The sequence below is a fragment of the Drosophila ananassae genome, assembly GCF_017639315.1.
Source record: "Drosophila ananassae strain 14024-0371.13 chromosome 4 unlocalized genomic scaffold, ASM1763931v2 tig00000061, whole genome shotgun sequence".
NCBI classification, from domain to species: domain Eukaryota; kingdom Metazoa; phylum Arthropoda; class Insecta; order Diptera; family Drosophilidae; genus Drosophila; species Drosophila ananassae.
The window spans coordinates 2,624,385-2,651,055 of NW_025319038.1; the positions used below are offsets into that span (position 1 = coordinate 2,624,385).

A 26,671-nucleotide genomic window follows, 5' to 3' on the forward strand; every position below is an offset into this window, starting at 1 on the left:
ATTCTTGATCAGGATCACCTCCTGAGTCGATATAAGCATGTCCGTCTGTCTGCCGGTTTCTACGCAAACTAGTCTCTCAGTTTTAGAGCTATCGAGTTGAAACTTTGCACACATCCAACTTTTTCTTCCAGGTAGTATATAAGTCGAAACGGCCGGGATCAGTCGACTATAACCTATAGCTGCCATATAACTGATTGATCGGAAATGCCATCGCTTTGGTGTTTTTTAAGTTAAACAAGAAAGGAAAGCTAACTTCGGGCGGAGCCGAAGTTTATATACCCTTGCAGTTGAGACGCAGTCCGCTAGGTGGCGCCACGCATCTTATATTATTAGATATATAGCGGATCGTATATAGTTGGCCGATCCTTATGAAACTTGGCAAATCGAATTATTTTGCCAAAAGAGGAATCCATTGAAACTCCCATCTTTCTAACTTGAAAAACAACGAAGTTATAGCATTTCCGATCAATCAGTTATATGACAGCTATAGGATATAGACGGCCGATCCTGATGACATTTAGCAGATCATATAAGTTGGCCCAAATTAGAATGCACAGAAAGTCCCATCCTTCTAACTTGAAAAACAACGAAGTTATAGCATTTCCGATCAATCAGTTATATGGCAGCTATAGGATATAGTTGGCCGATCCTTATGAAATTCGACAAATCAGATTGTTTTTCCCAAAATAGAATCTCTACCAAATCCCATCTTTCTAACTTAAAAAACACCAAAGTTATGCCAATTTCGATCGTTCTATGACAGCTATAGGATATAGTCGGTCGATCCTTATGAAATTTTGTACACAAGATATTTTGGTCAAATATAACATGTGTGGAAAGTCTCAACCCTCCAACTTAAAAAACACCACAAGTTATGGCATTTCCGATCAATCAGTTATATGGCAGCTATAGGATATAGTCGACCGATCCCGGCCGTTCCGACTTATATACTGCCTGCAAAGGAAAGAAGGGTGTGTGCAAAGTTTCAACTCGATAGCTTTAAAACTGAGAGACTAGTTTGCGTAGAAACAGACAGACGGACCGACGGACAGACGGACATGCTCATATCGACTCAGGAGGTGATCCTGATCAAGAATATATATACTTTATAGGGTCGGAGAGGTCTCCTTCACTGCGTTGCACACTTTTGACCAAAATTATAATACCCTCTGCAAGGGTATAAAGATGGGACTTGGTACAGATTCTATTTTGGACAAAATAATCTGATTTGCCAAATTTCATAAGGATCGGCCGACTATATCCTATAGCTACCATATAAAAATCGGAATTGGCATAACTTTGTTTTTAAAGTTAGAATGATGGGACTTGGTACAGATTCCATTTTGGGCAAAATAATCTGATTTGCCTAATTTCATAGGGATCGGCCAATCGGTCAAATTAATACCGTTTTAAAAGAATAGATCTTACAAAAATTGGAAGATGAATTCTTACAAATCACTTTGGAAATTTAATCTTACAAGGTATCGACACTGAAAACAGGTGTTCGAAGCCATTCAATTCCGCGAACGATTTCTGTCGCACACACTAATTAGCTATTTTCTAATTCTTTATTTATACATTTTTCTTTAATAAAAAGATTAAAAGATAAAGAAAAATCTATTTAGCTGGTTATTTCTTATGATAAAAATCGCTTAAATCGCATGACCAAAATTATAAAAGTATGGAAATAACAAAAGAAAAACAAAATTCTTAAAACCCTTGTTTTTCAACTTCGAAAGTAAAGCGCATAAAAACAAACGTACAGATGGACGGATAGAAAAAATTATTTTTTTCCACGCAACTTCCTGGCTGCATCACAAACGTTTGGACCAAATTCATGGAAAAGAATTGGTGCACCTTTGAATCAGTTTTAAGGATACTTACCAGTAGAATTCTGGTTAAAGTGTTCCAGTTCCTTTGGGGAAACATGGGAAAGAGGAGTTCCAGGATTGCTGTTTAAATTAAGGGTCAAAGAGCTTGTTGATCCGTTATTACGATTTCGACTTGAATTATGATTCAAAGGTGATAAAACTTCCCCTTGAAAACAGTTCTTAGAGCCACTAAGAGTTGCTGTGCTAGGTTGAGCCGTTGATGTCGGAGCTCCTATGTTTGAAACAATAGCAGTCGCAGCCGATCCTGGCAAGGAGGTTTCTATATTTGGCGAATTGGACGGTAATCCCATGCTTGTGCCAGTTGTACGAGGTGAAGGTAGGGATAAGTTGTTTGGACTCGAGGGATTCGGGGACTGAGAGTCAATTGGCACCGATGCCGACCGTTGCGTGGAGTGATAGGGTGGTGGCGGGCCCTGCAAAGATCGCACCTGATTGTTAGATGTAGAGCCACCATTAACAGATGATTGCTGATGAATAGATGTCGATCCTGTTTTTGCTTTGGTGCCTTTTAGTCGCTCATCAAAAAACTGTTGCTGCAACTTGGACCACTCCATTTGCGTTACTCCTGTTTGATGTCCTTGGTTCAGACCTTCTTGATTTGTGACGTTTTTAGGTATATCCGTCCCAGATCCAACACTGCTTGCGCTGCAGGTGGTATTGCCAAAAGGTGGTAACAAGTCAGTGGAATTTAAAGAGCTTTGAATATTCACGTTCATTGTATTTGCAGAACCACCCGTTGCAGATGAAACTCCGGATCCTGATCCACCCTGCAAGCTGTTCTTCTGATTATTGTTACAGCCCATCACAGACCCGATATCTGCCATTACATCAATGGGCAGAATAACATCCTCCGCAATTCCTTTTGCCTGTCCGCTAATGAGTTCTGGCTTAACTGTTCCTAACAAGGGCATTTGACGCATTTGAGGATTAATCATGGAACTTACTCCGCTCCCTGAAACACCAATCATTATGTCACCTTGTAACTTTGGCATATGATTTGATACACTGACACCAACAGTATTTTCGTGCTCGGGAAATAAAAATTGGTTCATTTTTTTAATTTTTGCTAACTGCTCTTCTCTGTGTTGTCGCTGTTGTGGTGTTAGATTTTCATCGGGAACCTTTACGCCCTGTAATGAAACAATATTGTTCTCGTGGGTCAGACACGAATCGCTAACTTTTTGTACTGTTCCCAAATCTACGCCAGCTGCTTCCAGAAGTTTAATAGCATGTGCCTCACCGGAAGCGCTGCTCCCGTCTAAATTACTTCGAGAAATTGAAACGGAGCCACTTACATTACCATTGGCGCCGCTACTGTCTGTTCCACTTTCCCAGCACATAAGATCGTTATCATTAGATAATGGATTTGACTGCTCTGTAAATCCACTATTATTTCCAATCAAAGAGTTACGTTTAAGATTATCCGTTTGACTGATAGAAGGTTTTATGTTTAAAAGAGGCTTCTGTTGTAGATGCGGCTGAACTGATGTTTTGGAAACCGAAGAATTCGTTGCCATAGATCCCGATGTAACTCCTATCCACGGCATCCCCAACGAACCCTGTCGTTGTAGCTTATTCATTTTTAGCGGATTCTTCATAAAAAAATCTTCAAGAAAGCTTTTAGTAGCTGGTTGCGTGCAATGATAAGCAATAATTGTTTGGAAATGACCATTTAAAACTGATTCAGCTCCTTTGTTTGCCAGCTGGGTAGAAAATACATATATATGATTTTGCTGTTGCATATAGTCTAAGCAGTTTGCTAATCCGGATGAATTCGGATTAACTGGCAACATATTGCTCACACCGGAACCAGCTCCAGATCCAACTGCAGAACATTGCGGTAAGCCAGTACCATGAGAAGAATTCAAGCCAATAGCCAATCCGGGCACAGATTCATTAAGTATATCGGCGTTTAACTGATTGCACGTAATGGATTCCATTCCCAGTTCTTCATTATTTAGGGTCAGTGGCTCCATCTTTTCGTTAACATTATTGCTCATCTCGATTTTTACTAAATAAAGTAAAGCATTAATTTTTGCATTAATATAAATACATTTCATAGTGCTAAACCTCCCCATAATTTAATAATATGGGATTAAATTATATATATTATAAGACTCATTAAAGTAAAATTATAAATTAAAAAAATTTACTTCGGGCTCAGCCGAAGTTGATATACCCTTCCAATACCGATCCTTATGAAATTTTGTACATAAGATATTTTGGTCAAATATAACATGTGTGGAAAGTCCCAACCCTCTAAATTAATAAAGTTATGGCGTTTCCGATCAATCAGTTATATGGCAGCGAAGGGATATAGTCGACCGATCTTTGTGAAATTGAAAAATGTTAAGATTGAATCAGTGATTAAAATAAGAAATAACACATAGTTCTATCCTTTTATAATTAAAAGCAAGAAAGTTATGCATCCAGTTATAAGACGGCAGTAGGAAATCGGTTCGGAAACAGTCGGATATGCTTATTTCCACTTAGGAATTTCACCTATTCCTTCTTTCCTTCGCACGTAATACACATATAAGTTGAAACGAGCGGATTCGTTCGAATATATGATATACCTTTGAAAATAATTTTTGAAAATAGAGACAATTTTCATTGGTTTTATAATGAAATTTTTATAAGGATTGGTGAACTATATACGATATTGGCTATTTATATCCGATTTATTTCTAATATATATAATATATCTTTTATAAAATAAATTTTTCCCCCACAGCAAGGGTAGATCAACTTCAGCTCCGCCCGAAGTTAGCTTTTCTTTCATATTATCGCATTAAATAAATATGCTTTCATTCTCCCAAGGATTGACTGATAAACTGGAATCCAAAAGGAACCATCACCCAAAAATATCGCTGGCATTTGAGAAATATATAAAACGGCATTATTATGATCTCTGCTAAATTTATCACTCTTTACAATAGAAATACAGGTACAAATTAAAGCATTCCTACTACCACTAACCGAAAAAACATTTCAGGCTCTAAGGAATGTCCCACTTTATGACCACCCGGCTGATTTCTCCTGAGCATTGAAAATTGAAAATGAAACCATAACAGTTTTATGTGGAGAATGTCAGCCGCGCTAAGATAGTTAGATAGTTTAATATTAGATCCATATGTCAGGGCAACTTTGTGTTTAGGTCACCATGTGCTATGACCAAATAGAGAGAGGTTCCCGAACTGCTCGAACGTGTCTGGAAAATGCACACACAGAAGCAAGACCCCACATAGCAGAGAGAAACTATAATAAGTCACAATAAGAAGTCCTGGGCTAGTTTCCAAATAATCTGTATACTCAACCGCTAACCTCAGCAGCTTTTTACGCTTTCAGCTTTTAATAACTCCGAGTAAAATTAATAGAAACAGACGGACGGACGGAATACGGTGCATTTTTCAAAATGCCTTTAGAACAGAATTTGAGAACGGGATCATGTAGTCCAGGCATAAAGGCGATTAGGAGTTAATAATCCTGTGGAGACCTAAAGCTTTTAGTTTTCTGTGCACCTTCTTGCATTCAATGTGCCTGTGCCAGGTAAGTCGCCGAGGTACGTCACTGGGTTGGCTTGGGGGAGTGAAAGATAAGGGCATGTTTTCCTATTGACAGAAAATGTCACATGCTTACAGTTGTATTCGTTTATTTTTATACGCCAGTCATACAGCCACCTTTTCAAAATTTGTTGTGTGGGTTAGGCATTTGGAGCGAATAGGCGGTATCGTCAGCAAACGTGGACTTTTCTGCATTTTCTGCCTGTTGCTGAATAGCCTAGTCGAGTGATCGACTTTCCGTACCAACTTTTCAATTTTCTGATTCAATTTATGGTCTTTGCTTTCTTGTAGTTCCTTCCCTTGCAATGGCTGCTACAAGCCGAAATTAGTCGTTCTCTTTTCCATTTTGATTCTCAGATAATTGCATATTCGATCCCCAAGGGAGTTGCACCTGTATCACCATGATTTGGTTTTGAACAAATGTTTGCATGGTCGTTTTCATAACGACAATAATTCCATCATTCTTTTAGAAAGAAACGTCTAAAGTTATTTTTGTTTCCGCGTCTCTTGAGTGTGTTTTGGTAGCGCGTTGCTGTCGCTTGACGCATACGACTCTTCAGCTCTTTGCATATCATACAGTTTCCACATTTTTAATATTGGGGTCCTCCTTGTTGGTAGAGCCATTTTTCTTTAACGAACTGCTCTCTGCCTTCAGCTCTTTAAAGCTCCTAGACCTTTAAAAGTGGTTGCGGCTTCTTGTTTTTGCTTAGAATGTTGCTAAAACTCAGTCTGCATCTAGATTTCTATGCGTTCGGACTTTGTATTATTTTGCTCACGTCGCCTGTCGTTTTTACTAAGTGCAGCCGTGAAGTGGCTGCTAAGCAGCTTCGTGGGTGTGATGCTGTTTGGTACCATACCGCCTGTGAAGATTAACACTCTAAGGCTACTATGCCAGTCATATACATACCAAACTTAATGTGACAATCTTATAGCGTCACTGGAAACGACTCGCTCTCGAAAATTAATGAGCTTAATCACAAAGTTCTGGATCTGGAATCTCTTTACCAGACCTTTGAATCTTTCTCTGGAAAGTTCGATTGGACTCAAGCCTACTTCAGTGGGTTTCAAGTTGTGCTGGGAATTAAAACGGCTATATCTGATCAGGCCCTTACTGTATAAAATGCGTCTGTCCCGAGGATGAAGCGGTTTGAGAAGATGGTTTGAGACTTACAAAAAAAAAATTGGATCAACAATTTTTTATATAATAGAACATTATCTGAGGAATATCCTGTGAAAGTTTCATGTCTATCGGACTAAAGCTTGCTGAGATACCGATTTTCTAGTTACTTTCTATCCATATACTTTCAATTTCTTTTAAAACTTTAGACGCGTTTTTCTCAAAACAATTTTTTCAAGTCGGTGCGTAACGTAACTCAAAAAGTAATGCTCGAATCTAAATAAAATTTTTCACACATCTTTTATACAATAAATACTTGCGGATGAACGAACGCATTTATTTAAAAAAAGATTTTACCATTTTTACGGGCAATAATGAGCTGATTTTTATGTAACAATGGTACCTCCGACTTTACAACCGCGCCAAAAATCCAAAATCGCATATTTTTCAAGATTGCTTCGTTCATCCGCACAAGAAACTAATATTTTAAGTAAATCAATTTAATTTTTTTATTTCCGATAACACTGTAAGGTCAGACTTAACGCACAGCAAGATAATAATTTTTTTAAGCGACTCCGGCCGACTGCCTGTCATGGGATATATAATAATTATTTCTTAAAAATAAAAATTTTTAGAAACTCTCCAAATATAGCCATAATTGAATAAAAAAAAAAATTGAATAATTATATTCACTCAGAAATGAAAAAAAAACAAGAAAGGAAAGCTAACTTCGGGCGGAGCCGAAGTTTATATACCCTTGCAGTTCAGTCGCAGTCCGCTAGGTGGCGCCACGCATCTTAAATTATTAGATATGTAGCGGATCGTATATAGTTCACCGATCCTTATGAAATTTTGCATATCGAATTATTTTGCCCAAAGAGGAACCCCCATTCAAACTCCCATCCTTCTAACTTGAAAAACATCGAAGTTATAGCATTTCCGATCAATCAGTTATATGGCAGCTATAGGATATAGTTGGCCGATCCTTATGAAATTCGAATCAGATGGTTTTTTCCAAAATAGAATCTGTATCAAATCCCATCTTTCTAACTTAAAAAACACCAAAGTTATGCCAATTTCGATCGTTCTATGACAGCTAAAGGATATAGTCGGCCGATCCTTATGAAATTTTGTACATAAGATATATTGGTCAAATATAACATGTGTGGAATGTCCCAACCCTCTAACTTAAAAAACACCAACGTTATGGCATTTCCGATCAACCAGTTATATGGCAGCTAAGGATATAGTCGACCGATCCCGGCCGTTCCGACTTATATACTGCCTGCAAAGGAAAGAAGGATGTGTGCAAAGTTTCAACTCGATAGTTCTAAAACTGAGAGACTAGTTTGCGTAGAAACAGACAGACGGTCAGACGGACATGCTTATATCGACTCAGGAGGTGATCCTGATCAAGAATATATATACTTATAGGGTCGGAGATGTCTCCTTCTCTGCGTTGCACACTTTTGACCAAAATTATAATACCCTCTGCAAGGGTATATAAATCGCAAAAATCTGTTTTTTTCAGCCTCCGAAACCATCCTGCTCCTTAATAAATTTTATTATTAAAATAATTCAACTTCACAATCTTCTACTTGTCACCATATTCTCTCCATTCTGCGCCATCAAAAACAATCGGCGCTTTTGATCCGCAGAGGAGGCTCCACTTCAGACTATAACTTGAGTAAGCGGATTATTCCATATATGAGCGTAAATCCTAAATATTTAGATGTTTGATCTTAAGGAAAGTCGAATAGATATTAAAAATAAACAAGTAAGGAAAGCTTACTTCGGGCGGAGCAGAAGTTAATATACCCTTGCAGTTAAGTAGCAGCTTATATTCAGATCAGCTATATATCTATATCAGATCATATATAGTTGGCCGATCCTTATGAGAATTTCACCATCAAATCCATTTTTTAATAAAAATGTTGGAAACAGCCTCAAGCATCTTTAAAAATAGCAAAGTTATGCCAATTGCGATCGTTCTACGACAGCTATAGTATATAGTCGGCCGATCCTTATGAATTTTGTACATAAGATATTTTGACCAAATATATAAAAATATATTTCTCATCAATGGCATTTCTTATCAATCAGTTATATGGTATCTATAGAATATAGTCGTCCGATAGACAAATAAAGTAAAAGTTGAAAGAATTTACATATGTACATGCACAGGCTCAAAAAAATATTCTGCATCAAATACACACATCCATGTATGTATGTACATATGGGTACATAACAGCAAGCCCACAGGTGGCTGCACAAAATTGGTAGCTGCACAGATAGGACTATATCTTGAGTAATTTTGCCAGATATAAGCGATATATCAAAAGTTGAAGTTGAAAGATCAAATGAGCTAATTTAAAAAAATTTCTTTTTCTTAAAAAAAAATTTATTTTTAGTGTATTTTTTCTGAGTGAGACAGATAGTGTTCGTCACAACTCACCACACTGTGCGTGTGTATATGGAGGTGAAAATTAATTGAAAAGGATCTGACATGAGTTTGGGAGTCAGACTGGTAGAGAAGTTTGAGATCATGCCACGCGCCAGAAAACGCTTCGGCGAAAGTCCAGTTGAAGACTCTGATAACACTAGTTTACAAATTTAAATGTAATCGAGTGAACCTTAAAATTGATGATTGTTTTATAGTAATTTGGGATCGGAGAACACGAAAATGACATCCGTTTATTTTTCTTAAGAACCGTTTTTGAGATATTTTTGAAAATCGTGTTTTTGAGGTCCTTTTTCAGTTTTTTGGTAATATCTCATGAAAAAAACTGTTTACAAACAAAAAAAGGATATTGATTGACAGGTATTGAAGTAACGTTTACGTGGATATATAATATGTGCAGATTGAATCAAATCTCTGTAATGCACAAGCGAACAAAGTACAAAAATAGTGTCATTTTCGACCAATTTTGAAAATTTCAATTTTTCAGATCGATTTTTGCCAAAAAAAACAATTTTTTTTCTAAGGTTTCAATATTTGAGGGAAAAGATTTATTATTTACCAACAATTTAAGCCTAAGATTATCCAAATTGAGTAAGAAGTTTAAAAGTAATAGTAATATTAACATTTTGACACTTCATAAATTAGGTCGAAAAAAACATTTATCACTCAAATTTTTTCGTTTGTGATCAATTTTCTCTTCACGCACTTGCATCCAAAATGTTAATGTCAAAATGTTAATATTACTATAACTTTTAAACTTCTTACTCAATTTGGATAATCTTAGGCTTAAATTGTTGGTAAATAATAAATCTTTTCCCTCAAATATTGAAACCTTAGAAAAAAAATAGTTTTTTTTGGCAAAAATCGATCTGAAAAAATGAAATTTTCAAAATTGGTCGAAAATGACACTATTTTTGTACTTTGTTCGGTTGTGCATTACAGAGATTTGATTCAATCTGCACATATTATATATCCACGTAAACGTTACTTCAATACCTGTCAATCAATATCCTTTTTTTGTTTGTAAACAGTTTTTTTCATGAGATATTACCAAAAAACTGAAAAAGGACCTCAAAAACACGATTTTCAAAAATATCTCAAAAACGGTTCTTAAGAAAAATAAACGGATGTCATTTTCGTGTTCTCCGACCCCAAATTACTATAAAAAACACTTTTTTATGGAGGTTCATTTTTGGTGTAAACTAGTGTAATGGATCTTCGTCATCCGCCTCCAGCCAATGATGCAAATCTTCTAGCAATCTTGTAGTTGCAAAATCGTATTTTCGCTGAACTAATAAAACAAGTGCAGTGCTCTCAAAACGGACCAAAAGATGTCAAAACCATTTTACTGCCAAAGTTCAACCCTGATCGTGAAGGATCAGACGCGCTGTCCTGGTGTTCAACGGTCAACTACATTTTGTCGGAAAACCTCGAGGGCAGCGCTCTTGTAATGGCCCTCAGCAAATCACTGGAAGGCACCGCATCTCACTGGCTCTCGCAGACATGTTTTCCTGGCATTACATGGACGCAGTTCCGAGAATTATTTTTGCAACATTTTTCTGGAACGGAGACTTTCAAAGCCTTTTCGTTTGACACCAAACAGAGACAGAATTCGGTGAAAATGTACCAGCACCACAAAGATTTAGGGATAAGCCTCACATCACGTGTCACAACTTTGTCAAACCCGGCCACAAGAAGGCTGAATGTCACTTAAACAAAGAAACAACTTAGCGTCAGCAGCCCCGTAATAAATCTGGATATACTGGAGGAAGAGATCGATCATTCGTCAGAATGAAAGCTCTGCCCGGATCGTCAGAAGGTCCGACAATCAAAAGGAACACCATCAAAGAAGATTAGGAACGTTGCTGCAGTTTGGTGAGTCGTTCCAATTTTACTTCAACTCCGTAGCCCAATTCTCACTCATCAAAGAGACTGTATTGCTGAGATTATCAGGAACTAGAATAAACAACGTGGTGACATTAAATGGTAACTCTGTTTGTAGCACTTTACAGGTAATGACGTATTTGCCGTTTTGATTGGTCGCGAAATTTTTAGCCAGGGCATCGGCGTGACAATTACATCAAGCGCATTTACTTTGTTTAAGGGGGCAGGATAGTTTGAGACTTCAAAAAAAAAATTTTTTCACAAATTTTTTATATAATAGAACATTATCTCAGGAATATCCTGTGAACGTTTCATGTCGATCGGACTAAAACTTGCTGAGATACCGATTTTCTAGTTGATTTCTATCCATATACTTTCAATTGCTTTTGAAACTTTAGACGCGTTTTTCTCAAAACAACTTTTTCAAGTCGGTGCGTAACGCAACTCAAAAAGTAATGCTCGGATCTTAATAAAATTTTTCACACATCTTTAATACAATAAATACTTGCGGATGAACGAACGCATTTATTTAAAAAAAGATTTTACCATTTTTACGGACAATAATGAGCTGATTTTTATGTAAACATGGTATTTCCGACTTTACAACCGCGCCAAAAATACAAAATCGCATATTTTTCAAGATCGCTTCGTTCATCCGCACAAGAAACTAATATTTTAAGTAAATCAATTCAATTCTTTTATTTCCGATAACACTGTAAGGCCAGACTTTACGCACCGCAAGATAATAATTTTTTTAAGCGACTCCGGCCGACTGCCCGTCACGGGATAAATAACAATTATTTCTTAACAAAAAAATTCCTAGATACTCTCCAAATATAGCCATGTATCGTGTAAAAAAATTGAATAATTATATTCACTCAGAAATGAAATAAAAAATCGCAAAAATCTGTTTTTTTTTCAGCCTCTGAAACCATCCTGCCCCCTTAATAAAAAGTCTATATTACCAGTCGTAGACTCCGAATGTATTCGGTGACCTGGCTGAAGTTTATACCGATTTGCATGGACCAGATAAAGATAAACTTCTATCAACAAGCTCTAGTAGGCTTACCGCTCCCACAATCCGTGACTCAACTGAGACAATTTATTGGACTGGTATCGTATTTTCGTCAGTTTGTACCCAAGTTCTCAGTTGTGAGTAACTTCAAAAAGTAAGTAATTTTTATGGAAATTAGAGCACGTGTAAATACGACAGAAAGTTATTTCTATCCTGACTAGTGAACCTAGTAGTTTTGACTATCTTCGAACCACAATTCCCTATAGAGCTCGATACAGATGCGAGTGCTATGGCGCAATTTCATTGCATAAAATCGAACAGAAGCCACGAGTTATCGCATACTTTAGTAAACGAACCTCGCCAGCGGATTCGCGCTAACATTCGTACGAACTGGAAACTCTTGCAGTTTACAATTCTATTAAGCATTTTCGCCATTATCTATATGGTCGACATTTCGTCGTGTTTACTGATTGTTATTCGCTTAAAGCCTCGCACAAAAGCATAACCATCTCGGAGAGTCCATAAGTGGTGGTCGTACATGCAATCTTTTGAGTTTGATATTCAGTATAGGCCAGGTGAACGAAAGGCTCACGTAGATTTTCTGTCCCGAAATCCCATATCTAAATTTGACAGAGATCACTGACAATTGTCTGTTAACGTCGTCTATTGTTTCTAAATTGCGTAACGATGATCTTTCTGAGGATTTGGCCAAAACGTATGAATTAGGGGTAGAAACACTGTATAGGAAAATTCTAAGAAATGGGAAAACTCTTTGCCTCCCTATAATCCCAAAGCCGTTAAGGTGGTCGGCCATAAACAATGTGCACTAGTCTAATATGCACCTTGGTTGGGAGAAAATCCTTGAGAAAATGCACCAGTATTATTGGTTCGACAAGACGTCCAACTAAGTCCGCAACTTTGTCGACAACTGAATTACATGCACACTGTCAAAGTCCCCATCTGGCAAGGTACAAGCTGAATCGCAATCTATACCGAAGATTGACATCCCGTGGCATACAGTCCATATGGACATCACAGGAAAGCTTAGTGGTAAAAATTATCAGAAGGAATATAAAATCATGTCAATAGACGCGTTCGCGAAGTTTGTTTCTTTGTCCCATACATTTAGATACCATACCAATACCATAGATTTACATTTGATCGCCATGGGCGCTAGTCGGGCCAATGGCCAAGTAGAGCGAGTCATGTGCCCTTCATAATCTATGCAAACGACGATTGAGACAGGCAACGGGTCATGACAGGATGCTCTTTGTGAAATTCAACTGGCTCTTAATTGTACGCCCAATAGAATGACTAAGGTTAGCCCTTTAGAAATGCTTATTGGCAAAGAAGCAAGGCCATTTGGTGTCGTACCTTGATATTGACCAAGTTAGAGAAATGGCGAAGCAAAACATGGAAAAGAATGCCCATTTTGATAAGGCTAGATTTGATAAAGCTAAGGCTACTATTGTAAGACACATGGTCGGTGACTACGTATCAGACATAATCAGACAAAACTAGACCCTAAGATTAGAGGACCGTTCTTTGTGACCGAAATATTAGAAGGAGATCGGTATAGATTTAAGGCGTTAAATAATAATGGGACATATAAGTATTCTCAAGAATTTTTGAGACGTATGCTGAGATGGGAGTTACCACAGAGTTGGGTGATGAGTGTGATGATGAAGAAGCCGCAGAGCTGAATGATGAAGGTAGTGATGGAGATGCCACAGATCAAGCCGGCGAGGGCTGTGATTTTAAAATATAATGACATTTTTAAAATTATCGGTGAATTGGTATTTGGCAGGCTTATGAACCAAACTGCGAGCTATTTATGATGACCGTGCTAGTTGTTGGTATGGTTTTTGTAAACTAATGAAGGATATGACCGCCATATGAAAAAAAAGCTGCATAATTGAAATTGTTTGAATTTAAGTTGGTGGTAATCCGGATCTCATGGCAAAAGTTGTATTAAGGGGTTAGGTAGGTTTGGCGGCTTCAAAAAAATTGATTTTTTTTTTATAAAATTCTACAGAATCTACAGATTCGAATAAAAGTTTCGGAGACATTTAAACGATTTTTTTTTTGGATTTTTATTAACTTATAATATAATTTCTTTTAACCCGGAAATAATTCTGAAATACGGTGGTACAAGGTGAGACAATATGCCCCCCAGCGATGGCTTTATCTTGGCAAATTTCCATCCGATTCTTGAAAAGTTTCGGAGATGATAACAACTATTAAAAAAAAAAAATTTTCAAAAATTTTTAATTTTTTTCCAAAAAAGGTGTCCCAAAAATCCAATTTTCACTTGTTTTTTTTTTCTTCGTTTAGTTTCTAGTTTTAGGTCTGTACTAAAGGAAAATATTTAGTTTTTGCATTTCGGATGATTCTGTCAGGTATTGTGCTGTCAACGCAAAAGCACCTTTTTTCCAAGGGGTCAAAATTTCCCAAATTCTTCTTTAAATATGTATGTATATTTAAGAAACTTAAAAGTTGCATTAAAATTTTTCATTCTTTATATAAAACAAATTTTTTGAAAATAGTAAATTTTTTTGCCGCGCAATGCCACCTAACCCCTAAAGAAAAGACATAAAAAGAATAAGAGAAAGTTTTGTTCGATTCTGATTTAATAAAAAAATCATATAAAACAAGAAAGGAAAGCTAACTTCGGGCGGAGCCGAAGTTGATATACCCTTGCAGTTCAGTCGCAGTCCGCTGGGTGGCGCCACCCATCTTATTTTATTAGATATATAGCGGATCGTTTATAGTCGGCCGATCCTTATGAAAATTGGCAGATCAGATTGTTTTCTCCAAAATAGAACCTGTACCAAATCCCATCTTTCTAACTTAAAAAACACCGAAGTTATGCAAATTCCGATCGTTCTATGACAGCTATAGGATATAGTCGGCCGATCCTTATGAAATTTTGTACATAAGATATTTTGGTCAAATATAACATATGTGGAAAGTCCCAACCCTCTTACTTTAAAAACCCCAAAGTTATGGCATTTCCGATCAATCAGTTATATGGCAGCTATAGGATATAGTCGTCTGATAGACAAATAAAGTAAAAGTTGAAAGAATTTACTCCACATTTTCAAGTTTATTGCACACATACATGCACAAGCTCAAAAAAATATGTACATAGATGTACGTAACAGCAAGCTCACAGGTGGCTGCACAAAATTGGTAGCTGCACTTATAGGAATATATCTTGAGTAATTTTGCCAGATATAAGCGATGTATCAAAAGTTGCGTCATATCAAGGGCTATCTCCACGTGCAATATAAACAAGATCAAATGAGCCAATTTTAAAAAATATTTTTTTTCTTAAAAAAAAGTATTTTTGGCGTATTTATTTTGTGTACTATTAAGACGTTTTAGACTATTAGATATTGAAAAACCCTTTCCAACGGTGTAAACGTTACATTTTAATATCTTCTTTGATTATAAAGTTATGAATTTTTTAATTAACAAATTTTTTTAAATTTTTTAAAATAGTTGCTCATATGATAGTAACAAACATCTCAAATTTTTTTTCTTAAAGAACTTCTGAAAGAAATGTCGGATCGGGTCGGTTGAGGTACCTATTTATCTAGGGAAATTCTATCTGGGGAAAAAAATAAGTCCACCAGCCCTAATTTAGCGATTCAAAATTTCTTTACTTTCACCGTAATTTCTCCCTAACCAAACGACTGTTGGAAAACTTTAGGACAAAAATTTTCCAAATAAAACAATACTTTTCGATTGGAGTATAATTCATTCAGGACGGTCGTGTCGCAGATTATTTTGAATATTTAAATTAAAACGGTTATTTTTTGGTACACGCTTGTTTTATTTCTTATTGTGTCTCCGTTTCCTTGTGCGAGGCGAAATTCCGCCAACGTAGTCTTGGCGTGGGCGTGAGTGAGACAGATGGTGTTCGTCACAACTCACTACATTGTGCGTGTGTATTTAGAGGTGCAAATTAAATGAAAAGGAACTGACATGAATTTGGGAGGCAGACTGGTAAAGAAATTTGGGATCAGCCACCCGCCACGAAACGTTTCGCCGAAAGTCCAGTTGAGGACACTGATAATAGATCTTCGTCATATACTTTTAAGGGTCGTTTATGTCTCCTTCATTGCGTTGCACACTTTTGACCCAAATTATAATACCCTCTGCAAGGGTTTAACCAAAAGGCAAACGCAGACGGGACTTTTTTTTCGGAGAAAAATTTGAAAAACATCTTTATTTTGGAAATTTTTTAAAACCTGACCAAAGATAATTGTTATTAAATTCTCTAATATAAGGATCTAATGACGTCAGTAACGGGGCGGTTAGGGTTAGGGTCTGAGCGAGCAAAAAAAGACACATTTTCATGTTTTTTTTGAGGATCTGGTAAACATCTATTTATTTAAACAATTTTTAGATTGAAGTACAAAATTTGAAGAATGTTTTGTAAAATTTTCAGAAAAAAATAATAAGAACTACGGCAATGGCGACCATTATTAGCAGGCTCCTCGAAAAAAAGTTGCATTGCGGTGCCCCTCATATATCGGTTGTAGATTATTGAAATCAAAAAATCAAAGTTCTTTTGTTAGATAGACATTTTTCCCAGGTAACGCTGGGAGCGTTTATAGAAGTTGCGATTTTTAAATTTTTGGAAAACGTGAAAAACGTGATTGAAGTGAAAAACGTGATTTTTGAGGAAAAAAAATCGGCTAATTTGTTATTTAAAAAATACAAATTTAAACAAATTTAGAAAAAACTCTCCAGCGTTACCTCGTCAATTATATTGGCAAGAAGTGGTAAAAATTTCAAAACAATCGATGGACACAGTATTCTTGAAAGGTTCTTTAATGAGAAAATCAAAAAAAAAAAATCGAAAAAAAAATTTTTTTAAACCCTAACCCCCCCTTAAGATAACATCAAACTTCAATGGTTTATTACCGAAAATTTAACAGTCTAAGACACTAATACAAAAAAAAGTTGTTTGACAAAAAAAATAAACAGATCGACAGCAAAAATCTCTAAGCATAATTTTACTAACTTAAAAAACACCGAAGTTATGCAAATTCCGATCGTTCTATGACAGCTATAGGATATAGTCGGCCGATCCTTATGAAATTTTGTACATAAGATATTTTGGTCAAATATAACATATGTGGAAAGTCCCAACCCTCTTACTTTAAAAACCCCAAAGTTATGGCATTTCCGATCAATCAGTTATATGGCAGCTATAGGATATAGTCGTCTGATAGACAAATAAAGTAAAAGTTGAAAGAATTTACTCCACATTTTCAAGTTTATTGCACACATACATGCACAAGCTCAAAAAAATATGTACATAGATGTACGTAACAGCAAGCTCACAGGTGGCTGCACAAAATTGGTAGCTGCACTTATAGGAATATATCTTGAGTAATTTTGCCAGATATAAGCGATGTATCAAAAGTTGCGTCATATCAAGGGCTATCTCCACGTGCAATATAAACAAGATCAAATGAGCCAATTTTAAAAAATATTTTTTTTCTTAAAAAAAAGTATTTTTGGCGTATTTATTTTGTGTACTATTAAGACGTTTTAGACTATTAGATATTGAAAAACCCTTTCCAACGGTGTAAACGTTACATTTTAATATCTTCTTTGATTATAAAGTTATGAATTTTTTAATTAACAAATTTTTTTAAATTTTTTAAAATAGTTGCTCATATGATAGTAACAAACATCTCAAATTTTTTTTCTTAAAGAACTTCTGAAAGAAATGTCGGATCGGGTCGGTTGAGGTACCTATTTATCTAGGGAAATTCTATCTGGGGAAAAAAATAAGTCCACCAGCCCTAATTTAGCGATTCAAAATTTCTTTACTTTCACCGTAATTTCTCCCTAACCAAACGACTGTTGGAAAACTTTAGGACAAAAATTTTCCAAATAAAACAATACTTTTCGATTGGAGTATAATTCATTCAGGACGGTCGTGTCGCAGATTATTTTGAATATTTAAATTAAAACGGTTATTTTTTGGTACACGCTTGTTTTATTTCTTATTGTGTCTCCGTTTCCTTGTGCGAGGCGAAATTCCGCCAACGTAGTCTTGGCGTGGGCGTGAGTGAGACAGATGGTGTTCGTCACAACTCACTACATTGTGCGTGTGTATTTAGAGGTGCAAATTAAATGAAAAGGAACTGACATGAATTTGGGAGGCAGACTGGTAAAGAAATTTGGGATCAGCCACCCGCCACGAAACGTTTCGCCGAAAGTCCAGTTGAGGACACTGATAATAGATCTTCGTCATATACTTTTAAGGGTCGTTTATGTCTCCTTCATTGCGTTGCACACTTTTGACCCAAATTATAATACCCTCTGCAAGGGTTTAACCAAAAGGCAAACGCAGACGGGACTTTTTTTTCGGAGAAAAATTTGAAAAACATCTTTATTTGGGAAATTTTTTAAAACCTGACCAAAGATAATTGTTATTAAATTCTCTAATATAAGGATCTAATGACGTCAGTAACGGGGCGGTTAGGGTTAGGGTCTGAGCGAGCAAAAAAAGACACATTTTCATGTTTTTTTTGAGGATCTGGTAAACATCTATTTATTTAAACAATTTTTAGATTGAAGTACAAAATTTGAAGAATGTTTTGTAAAATTTTCAGAAAAAAATAATAAGAACTACGGCAATGGCGACCATTATTAGCAGGCTCCTCGAAAAAAAGTTGCATTGCGGTGCCCCTCATATATCGGTTGTAGATTATTGAAATCAAAAAATCAAAGTTCTTTTGTTAGATAGACATTTTTCCCAGGTAACGCTGGGAGCGTTTATAGAAGTTGCGATTTTTAAATTTTTGGAAAACGTGAAAAACGTGATTGAAGTGAAAAACGTGATTTTTGAGGAAAAAAAATCGGCTAATTTGTTATTTAAAAAATACAAATTTAAACAAATTTAGAAAAAACTCTCCAGCGTTACCTCGTCAATTATATTGGCAAGAAGTGGTAAAAATTTCAAAACAATCGATTCAGTAGTTTTGAAGTTATGATGGGCACCGACTTTGAAAAAGTGAGTTTTGGGAAAAACGCTTTGAAGTTTTTCTGACCGTTGGCCTGGCTCGGAGGTGGGGTTGCTAAAATCGCTGTATCTTTGTTAATAATGCACCTATCCATCTAAAATGGACACAGTATTCTTGAAAGGTTCTTTAATGAGAAAATCAAAAAAAAAAAATCGAAAAAAAAATTTTTTTAAACCCTAACCCCCCCTTAAGATAACATCAAACTTCAATGGTTTATTACCGAAAATTTAACAGTCTAAGACACTAATACAAAAAAAAGTTGTTTGACAAAAAAAATAAACAGATCGACAGCAAAAATCTCTAAGCATAATTTTACTTGCTCATTAACCATTAGGCTGACCTAAACCAAATTCCACAACCATCACCCAAAATCCGCAGCACATTTAAGGGAAGAAATTGTAGGCCGCGTAATGAAATTCATATACACAAAATTTAAAAAACGGCAAAAATAAATGTACAGGGTCCGGCACTCGAAGTGTAACCAACTTCAGACCGCTCCCGCAGCTGACGCGCGGGCGTCGGCTGTCGGTGAGTTAGTTAAATGACAGTTTAGAGTATTGTTTACAAGCGCATGTAAGCATTTTGCCGAGATCACTCGAGAAAAAAGTTGCTTCGCTTCACACGAGCGAAGGAGTTGCTTCGCTTGGCCGAAAGTGGTCAATTTCCAAACATTGTGTTTTCTGACGAGAAAATTTTTACAATTGAGCAATTCGTAAACTCCCAAAACGATAGGGTTTACTTGACCGACCGTTCATACGAGAATTTGAGTCATCGATTGGCCACTAGGAGGCAGCACCCGCCACAGATAATGGTTTGGGCCGCTGTAACCGCAGATGGGCGCTCTCCAATCGTTTTCATCGAGCCTAGCGTCAAGGTAAATGCGCAATATTATCGGGAAAGTATTCTGGAGGTTGCTTTGAAGCCGTGGGCAGATAGACATTTTGGTGGCAGACCATGGACGTTTCAACAGGACTCGGCACCGTCTCATAAAGCTCGAGTGAACCAAGAATGGCTGAAAAACAACGTTCCGAACTTCATAACGTCCACACAATGGCTCTCGAATTCACCAGACGCGAATCCCATGGATTATTCTCTTTGGGCCATTTTGGAGAGCAAGGTCCGAACTAAAATATACACTAGTCTCGATGCGCTGAAAAAAGCTGTTGTTCGCGAGTGGCCCAAAATACCTGCAAGTCACATTCGCGCAGCTTGCGATTCGTTTTTGGACCGTCTCAAGGCCATAGTCAAGGCAAAAGGTGGTCATATCGCGCAAAAGTGAATTGTTTCTGAATTGTGTATTATTTTTACACATTTTTTACTTTGAATTGAGTAAAACTAATTTTCCAAACTGAATTTATGGCCTTTTTAATTGGTTACACTTCGAGTGCCGGACCCTGTATAAAGTTTGAATGAGTATTCCAAAAATATTCCAAGATGAATTTTTTTTACCCCTGCAAAGGTTATTATAATGATGGTCAAAAGTGTGTAACCCTAAGTGCAAAGTTTCCGACCCTATAAAGAACATATATTCAAGATCAGGATCATCTCCTGAGTCGGTATAAGCATGTCCTCCTGTCTGTTTCTACGCGAACTAGTCTTTCAGTTTTAAAGCTATCGAGTTAAAACTTGGCCCACATCCTTTTTTTGTAGTATATAAGTAGGAACGGCCGGGTTCGGACGACTATTTCCTATATCTTTTATAGAACTGAACGATCGGAAATGCCATAAGTTTGGTTTTTTTATGTTGGGTTAAGAAGGTTGGGAATTTCCACATATGTTATGTATGAAATTTCATAAGGATCGGCCGACTACAGCCTATAGCTTTCATAGAACGATCAGTATTGGCATAACTGGTGTTTTTTAAACTAAAAAGATGGGACTTGGTACAGATTTCAGAGGGATTCTCTGACTATATCCTATAGATGTTATATAGCTGAACGATCGGAAATAGCACAACCTTGCTATTTTTAAAGATGCTTGGGGCTGTTTCCAACATTTTTATTAGAAAATTGATTCGATGGTGAAATGTACGATTCGGCTAACTATGTACGATTCGATATATATAATAATATAAGCTACTACCTAACTGCAAGGGTATATAAACTTCAGCTCCGCCCGAAAATAGCTTTCCTTTCATGTTATAAACTATAAAAATTTGCCAATTTTAATATGAATTAACATAACATATGTTTTCGGTTGGACCGTATTGTGGAGGGCGTAAAAGTGAGTTTTTATCTATCTATCTAATTCAAAATGGTTTTAGGAAAGCTTATTATTTATTTGAATTAAAGTAAAAAACATTTTATGATAGGTAAGAATAGTGAGAGATTGGAATAGAATTTAAATGAGGGGAAAAAAGGGGGTATTAAATACAAAAAAAAAAAAAATTGTGAATGTGTATCTAGAACTGTTTCTATTTTTAAAGCTCTTACACGTTCAGTAAAGCTTTACAGATTTTTCTAGCCATGACTTTTTGAAAATATGAGATTAAAAACTCAAGAAAATATTTTTTAACTAACTATAATAAATTCAATAAAATTATTTCGAGTTTTCTCTTGAATTCAATTTTAAAACATGATATGGTCTACTGATTTCAATGAAGAAACAAAATCTTTAACGGGGAAATGTCTTGGGGAAAAATCATTGAAGCACAAAAATAAATGTTGAAAATCGAAGATTGTATGTAGATGAAGAAATCGGGTGAGTATTCCAAAGATATGGTAACTGCTAGATGCTTTTTTTTTTTACTTTAGTTGGTATACATACATATATTTCAAAATTTATATATACTTAAAACAATGAAGGTCAACGCAATTACACTGCCTACATAATTCAATTAATTTTATCAATTTTTTCTCTTAGGTGTACCGCGAAAACTGTGGGTGATGGAACCTATGTTTGTTCTAGGCTTTGGCGCAGGGGAGCATAAAGGTTATGGAGCAGGTGAAATTAGGCGTGGAAATTTTCTGCTGTTGGCATGTGTTATCAATTAAAGTTTGTAACAGAAATATGTCATTTGGAATTTCAGAAATAACTTTTTGAAATTTTAAAAAGTTGCAGCATGTAAAGGGAAAATCTTTTATGGTAATTAAAAACAATTAGCCCATTTGTGGTTATTTCTCAAAATTCCTCATCTAATTCTATTAAACAAGATTGATGCCGTACCAGAGATGTTTGAATTGTCCATGCCAATAGAACCAAACCCAACAGGTGATATACTTGGCGACAGATTTTCTCTTTCTTCTTTTTTTATATTCACCAAACTATTAAGAATATCAGCTGGTTCTTCCTTTAAAGCGCCAGTTACTGCCAATCCAGATGCCGATCCAATTCCAGAACCTAAGCTTTTAGCCTTACAGGAAGTTTTTTCTACAGGGTTAAAATCCGTTAAACACAAAAAAAATCCAATTCTACAGTTTGACTTTACCCATATTTTCTTCATTTCCAATATTTTTGTTTTTAGCTGGATCCTCTTTTTGAACAACGTCACTGTCCACATTTGGATTTAATGCAGAAGAAGCAGATAAATTACTACTATTAGATTGTTCGCTGGTGTTTGGAGACGTTCCAAGGCAGGAATTTATGCTGCTTGAAGAGTTTTGCCTTAGAATAGGTGAACCGGTGGCACCTACAACACATGTCGCTTTTGATGATTGCCCATCTGTACAATTAGTTCCTACGGTAACGCCTTTTCCAGCAGTTGGGAGAACTAAACTCTTTTCGTTACTTGTTCCGGGTTTCTCCGAAATTTCTTCAGAATTTTTAGATTGGTCTATAAATAATAAAAAATATATACATACAAAAGAAACAATTATTTATGCACATTAAATTCACGTACCCGGCGACATTGTGGAAAATGGTTCGTTCTTAACATGTTTTGGAGAGTTGGACCCTCCAATTACTTTTCCTATGGCCATCCCAAGGGCAGTTGCACTACTTGAGGAAGCATCAGTGTTTGGATGAGCTTGAACTGGACTCTGTGCCATTGTTATTTTTAATTTTTTATTCAAAGCTATATTGAACAGATATGTGATTTCCGGAACATAGCTGATACATTAAAATTATTTCAGGTCAGGCAAGTTTTTTATTTTTTTTGTGTATACACTAAAAGCACTCATACACATATTATATACGGATTTAACTAACAAGTATTCGAAATTTAGATAAATTGTGTCGGATTTTTCGATCGAATAATAATGTATTGCTTATAATTCGACGCAACAATTTAAATTCATACTTCTGTATACAGAAATCCAAATAATTTATAAATGATAAAACATACATTTACTTTTTTAGAGTAACCAGACTACTATATTTTCATAATACCATGGTCTATCTATTATCAATTTACAAACGGAATAATTTGTTACATTTTTGAGCCTGTCCTCTTCTGCAGCTAACCTAATCTATAAACACTTTTTTCTGTTAATGTGGTATTAATAGCAGCCTCAATAGCAATTAATAGCAGCTTATATTATTACATATATGTATATTGGAACGTATAGAGTTGGCTGATCTTTACGAAAATGTCACTATAAAATAAATTTTCTAGTAAAAATGTTTGAAACAGCCCCAAGCGTCTTAAAAAAAAGCAAGGTCGTGTTATTTCCGATTGTTCAGATATATGACAGCTTTAGGATATTGTCGGCCGATCCCTATGAAATTCGGCTCATCGGATAAGTTTTCCAAAAAAACTATATTCGATTTGGTTGATATTGGTGTTATAGATTAAAATTAGCCAGTGAAACAGTTTGGCATCAAATTAAAAAAAAAATAATAAAAAAAATGTAATACGTAATTTAATATTTTTAAAACCTTGCACTTAGATCGAAAAACATGTTTGACGAGCAAAATAGTGAGAGCAATTTTTTCAAGTTAACATACTAGGGTCATATACATTATCAGATATCACAGGTGTCTGTTCGTGAATATTTTTGAGTAAAGAAATAGGACATACAAATGTTTTTTTAATATCCTGCTTTATTATTGATTTATGAAATTGGCATCAAAATGTCTTCTGCCCCAAAAATCCCAAATCGCTGGAGGATTTCTCACTAATTTAGTTAAATCGATGATTTTGAGCTCATCGAACTCGTCAACTCGACTTTTACACTTTTTTTTCAATTATTAGGAAAAAATAAGCATACAAAATGTCTACAGACAAAAACTTTCTCGAACTAAAAGACTATTTTTTTCCATGCCTTGACAGGTTACAATGGTTTCACGGCCAAATACTTTACATACATACATTACATTTATATACTATTTTATATACATTATATTTTGGTAATAGAAAAAATGACTAAAGTTAAAATTTTTTATAGTTATAAGAATTAATTTCTATAAATTGATTTTAACAAATTTTGGCTATGATATCATTTCAATCGCCAATAAAGTGCATTCGCGTCAACACCACCTCTTCAAGTCGCTTCATCAGAATTGCAAATCAAAATTATTTAAATTAAATTAAGCAAGTAAAATTAATAGCCAAACTGTGTAATTGAAAATCGAAAAATAGGAGAGATCTTTAATTAATATCTTTGGACTATGGCGTAAGAGATGTGAACAATTTTTTATTTTATAAAAAATCACAATGTTAAATTTTTATTTTTTTCTTAGTTCCAATCATATTTTAAATCTGTACTAAAAGTATCAAGGCAATGGGTCAATTCTTTTTTAAATCTTCCCGGCTGCTTAAATGTATCTCTTCTTACCGCTAGAACTTTGTAACGGGATGGAATATTGAGTTATTTTTTACCCATTGATTCTGCATTTATTAACGTTTCGATTTGTTCCCATTAATACTTTTAAATTGTTTAACGCTTTAGAATGAACGCTCATAGAAAATTTACTTTTTTGGATATATAATTTTTTGGCTTTTTATTAGAGAGACAAAACAGCAATGCAATAATAACGTTTCCTAACTGAAATAATTTAGTTGAATCGATCTTATATAATGTACCTGATTGAGTTTGGAATCGATTTTTGTGTTCCAAATTTTTATTATTTTCCAATACAAAATTTTTTTTTCTTTCTAAATTTAATAATAATTCTTTATGTGTGTGTGGTATAATAAAATAGTAAAATTTTATATGCTAATTATAATTGCAATTATTTATACATATATGTATACAAGAATAATATACTCGTGTAATTCTTGTATTTTGATGTTGTATTGTATGGTATTAATCGACGAGGGAGAATTTTATCATATGATTTTTTCTCATCTCTAATTTTTAAGAGATGTGGCAAAAAAATGAAAACCATTTTTCCTACTAAATTTAAATAGGAAGATGGCTGAGGAGACATTAATTCTAACATTGTTAGTATGTGTTATGCTCGTGGGGTCTTATATTGCAGGGAGCATACCCATGTTGATGAAATTAAGCGAGGTTTGTACACATAACAACAACAAAAAGGGTCGGTTTTTAATTAAAAATGGTTGCCATGTGAGTTTTACCAACATTTTTTTTCTAGGAAAAGTTAAAATATGTCACGGTTCTTGGTGCTGGATTGTTGGTTGGTACTGCTTTAGCTGTCATTATTCCGGAAGGAATAAGGTCGTTGTATGAGGGCAGTGGGCGAACGCTACCGGTAATACATGAGACTGAGCACACACAGACCATTGGCCTATCTCTTGTACTCGGTTTTGTTTTCATGATGATGGTAGACGTGTCACAGCGGAGAAGCAATATCGGAAACGACAGCAAAAATTCTGCTACTTTGACTCTTGGATTGGTAGTGCATGCTGCAGGTACAATTACTCACGTTTGTATGAGTATATGTTATACATATGTTAAATTTACATCAATTATGATGCACGTTGGTGATACAATTTTATAATTTTTGTGTAGCGGATGGAATTGCTTTGGGTGCCGCAGCCACAACGAGTCATCAAGACGTTGAACTAATTGTTTTTTTAGCCATAATGCTGCATAAGGCACCAGCAGCCTTTGGCTTAGTGACCTTTTTATTGCATGAGAAAGTGGACCGTCAAAAAATAAGACGTCACCTGGCATTATTTTCGTTATCGGCACCTCTATTGACGCTTTTGACCTTTTTTGGAATAGGCCAGGAACAGAAAGAAACTCTAAATTCTGTCAACGCTACAGGAATAGCTATGTTGTTTTCCGCTGGAACGTTTTTGTATGTCGCTACTGTGCATGTGCTGCCGGAGCTTACTCAAGGCGGAATCAAACACACTGGAAAGCATGATTACCGTTTACTTGAAGAATCTCGCGATGTAGCCACAATTGACGTAAATGGAACTCATAGTGTGCAATCATTAAAGTATAGCGAACTTTTAATTATGATATGTGGAGCCCTATTACCTCTAATAATAACATTTAGCCATAAGCACTAGGATTAAGAAAAAAATTACAAATTCATTCATAATTGTAAATAGTTTTTATTGTCTTTTATGTGCTCAATTTTTCTTTAATATCAGACACAATTTTAACGATTTTTCCATAGACTTAAATTCGTTATTTACAGCTCTTTATTATAAATGGTTATTTTTGCTAGATTACTTCATCCTAGATTCAAAATAGCTAGTTCCATACTTAGGTATTGGTTAGCATAATGTTCTATTATTTAGGTTTTTACAAATGTTAGATTTAAAGATTTTTGGCGTACATATGGGTAATTCTCTAATGTCGAACGCGACATTCGTACGCATTCCAACTCA

General features: G+C 35.5%; 2 protein-coding genes across 8 annotated transcripts in view; one reads left to right on the forward strand and one right to left on the reverse strand.

The window, feature by feature from the left end:
- LOC6506063 (protein BCL9 homolog) overlaps positions 1-23,338 on the reverse strand; it is a 62,440-nt gene extending 39,102 nt beyond the window's left edge. For 2 of the 6 annotated variants that reach the window (XM_044717758.1, XM_001966615.4), the window contains exons 1-4: positions 22,823-23,328; positions 22,412-22,756; positions 22,150-22,353; positions 1,885-3,903 (exon numbers count right to left, since the gene is read on the reverse strand). In XM_044717758.1, coding sequence (XP_044573693.1) covers positions 1,885-3,903; positions 22,150-22,353; positions 22,412-22,756; positions 22,823-22,970 — 2,716 coding nt within the window. In that variant the 5' untranslated portion in view covers positions 22,971-23,328. Of the gene's footprint in view, positions 1-1,884; positions 3,904-22,149; positions 22,354-22,411; positions 22,757-22,822 lie in introns of all 6 variants that reach the window. The other 4 variants (XM_032455813.2, XM_014904249.3, XM_014904248.3 and 1 more) reach the window with 3 other exon arrangements.
- A 1,836-nt stretch (positions 23,339-25,174) lies between these two features.
- LOC6506026 (zinc transporter ZIP9-B) lies at positions 25,175-26,448 on the forward strand. Of its 2 annotated transcripts, none has more exons than XM_001966614.4 (3): positions 25,175-25,376; positions 25,462-25,738; positions 25,839-26,448. In XM_001966614.4, exons 1-3 carry the CDS (start codon positions 25,278-25,280, stop codon positions 26,345-26,347), a joined length of 885 nt encoding a protein of 294 aa, XP_001966650.1. In that variant the 5' UTR covers positions 25,175-25,277; the 3' UTR covers positions 26,348-26,448. The 2 variants fall into 2 exon arrangements, with proteins under 2 accessions (XP_001966650.1, XP_044573694.1); XM_044717759.1 differs by having other exon boundaries at positions 25,265-25,404.
- Positions 26,449-26,671: the final 223 nt, after the last annotated feature.

Bases quoted from the DNA above. Each gene is read 5' to 3' on its own strand.
- LOC6506026 (XM_001966614.4), top strand. From the start codon at position 25,278: ATGGCTGAGGAGACATTAATTCTAACATTGTTAGTATGTGTTATGCTC. The intron at 25,377-25,461 runs GTTTGTACACAT...TTTTTTTTCTAG, and splicing joins TGTTGATGAAATTAAGCGAG to GAAAAGTTAAAATATGTCAC. The intron at 25,739-25,838 runs GTACAATTACTC...ATTTTTGTGTAG, and splicing joins ATTGGTAGTGCATGCTGCAG to CGGATGGAATTGCTTTGGGT.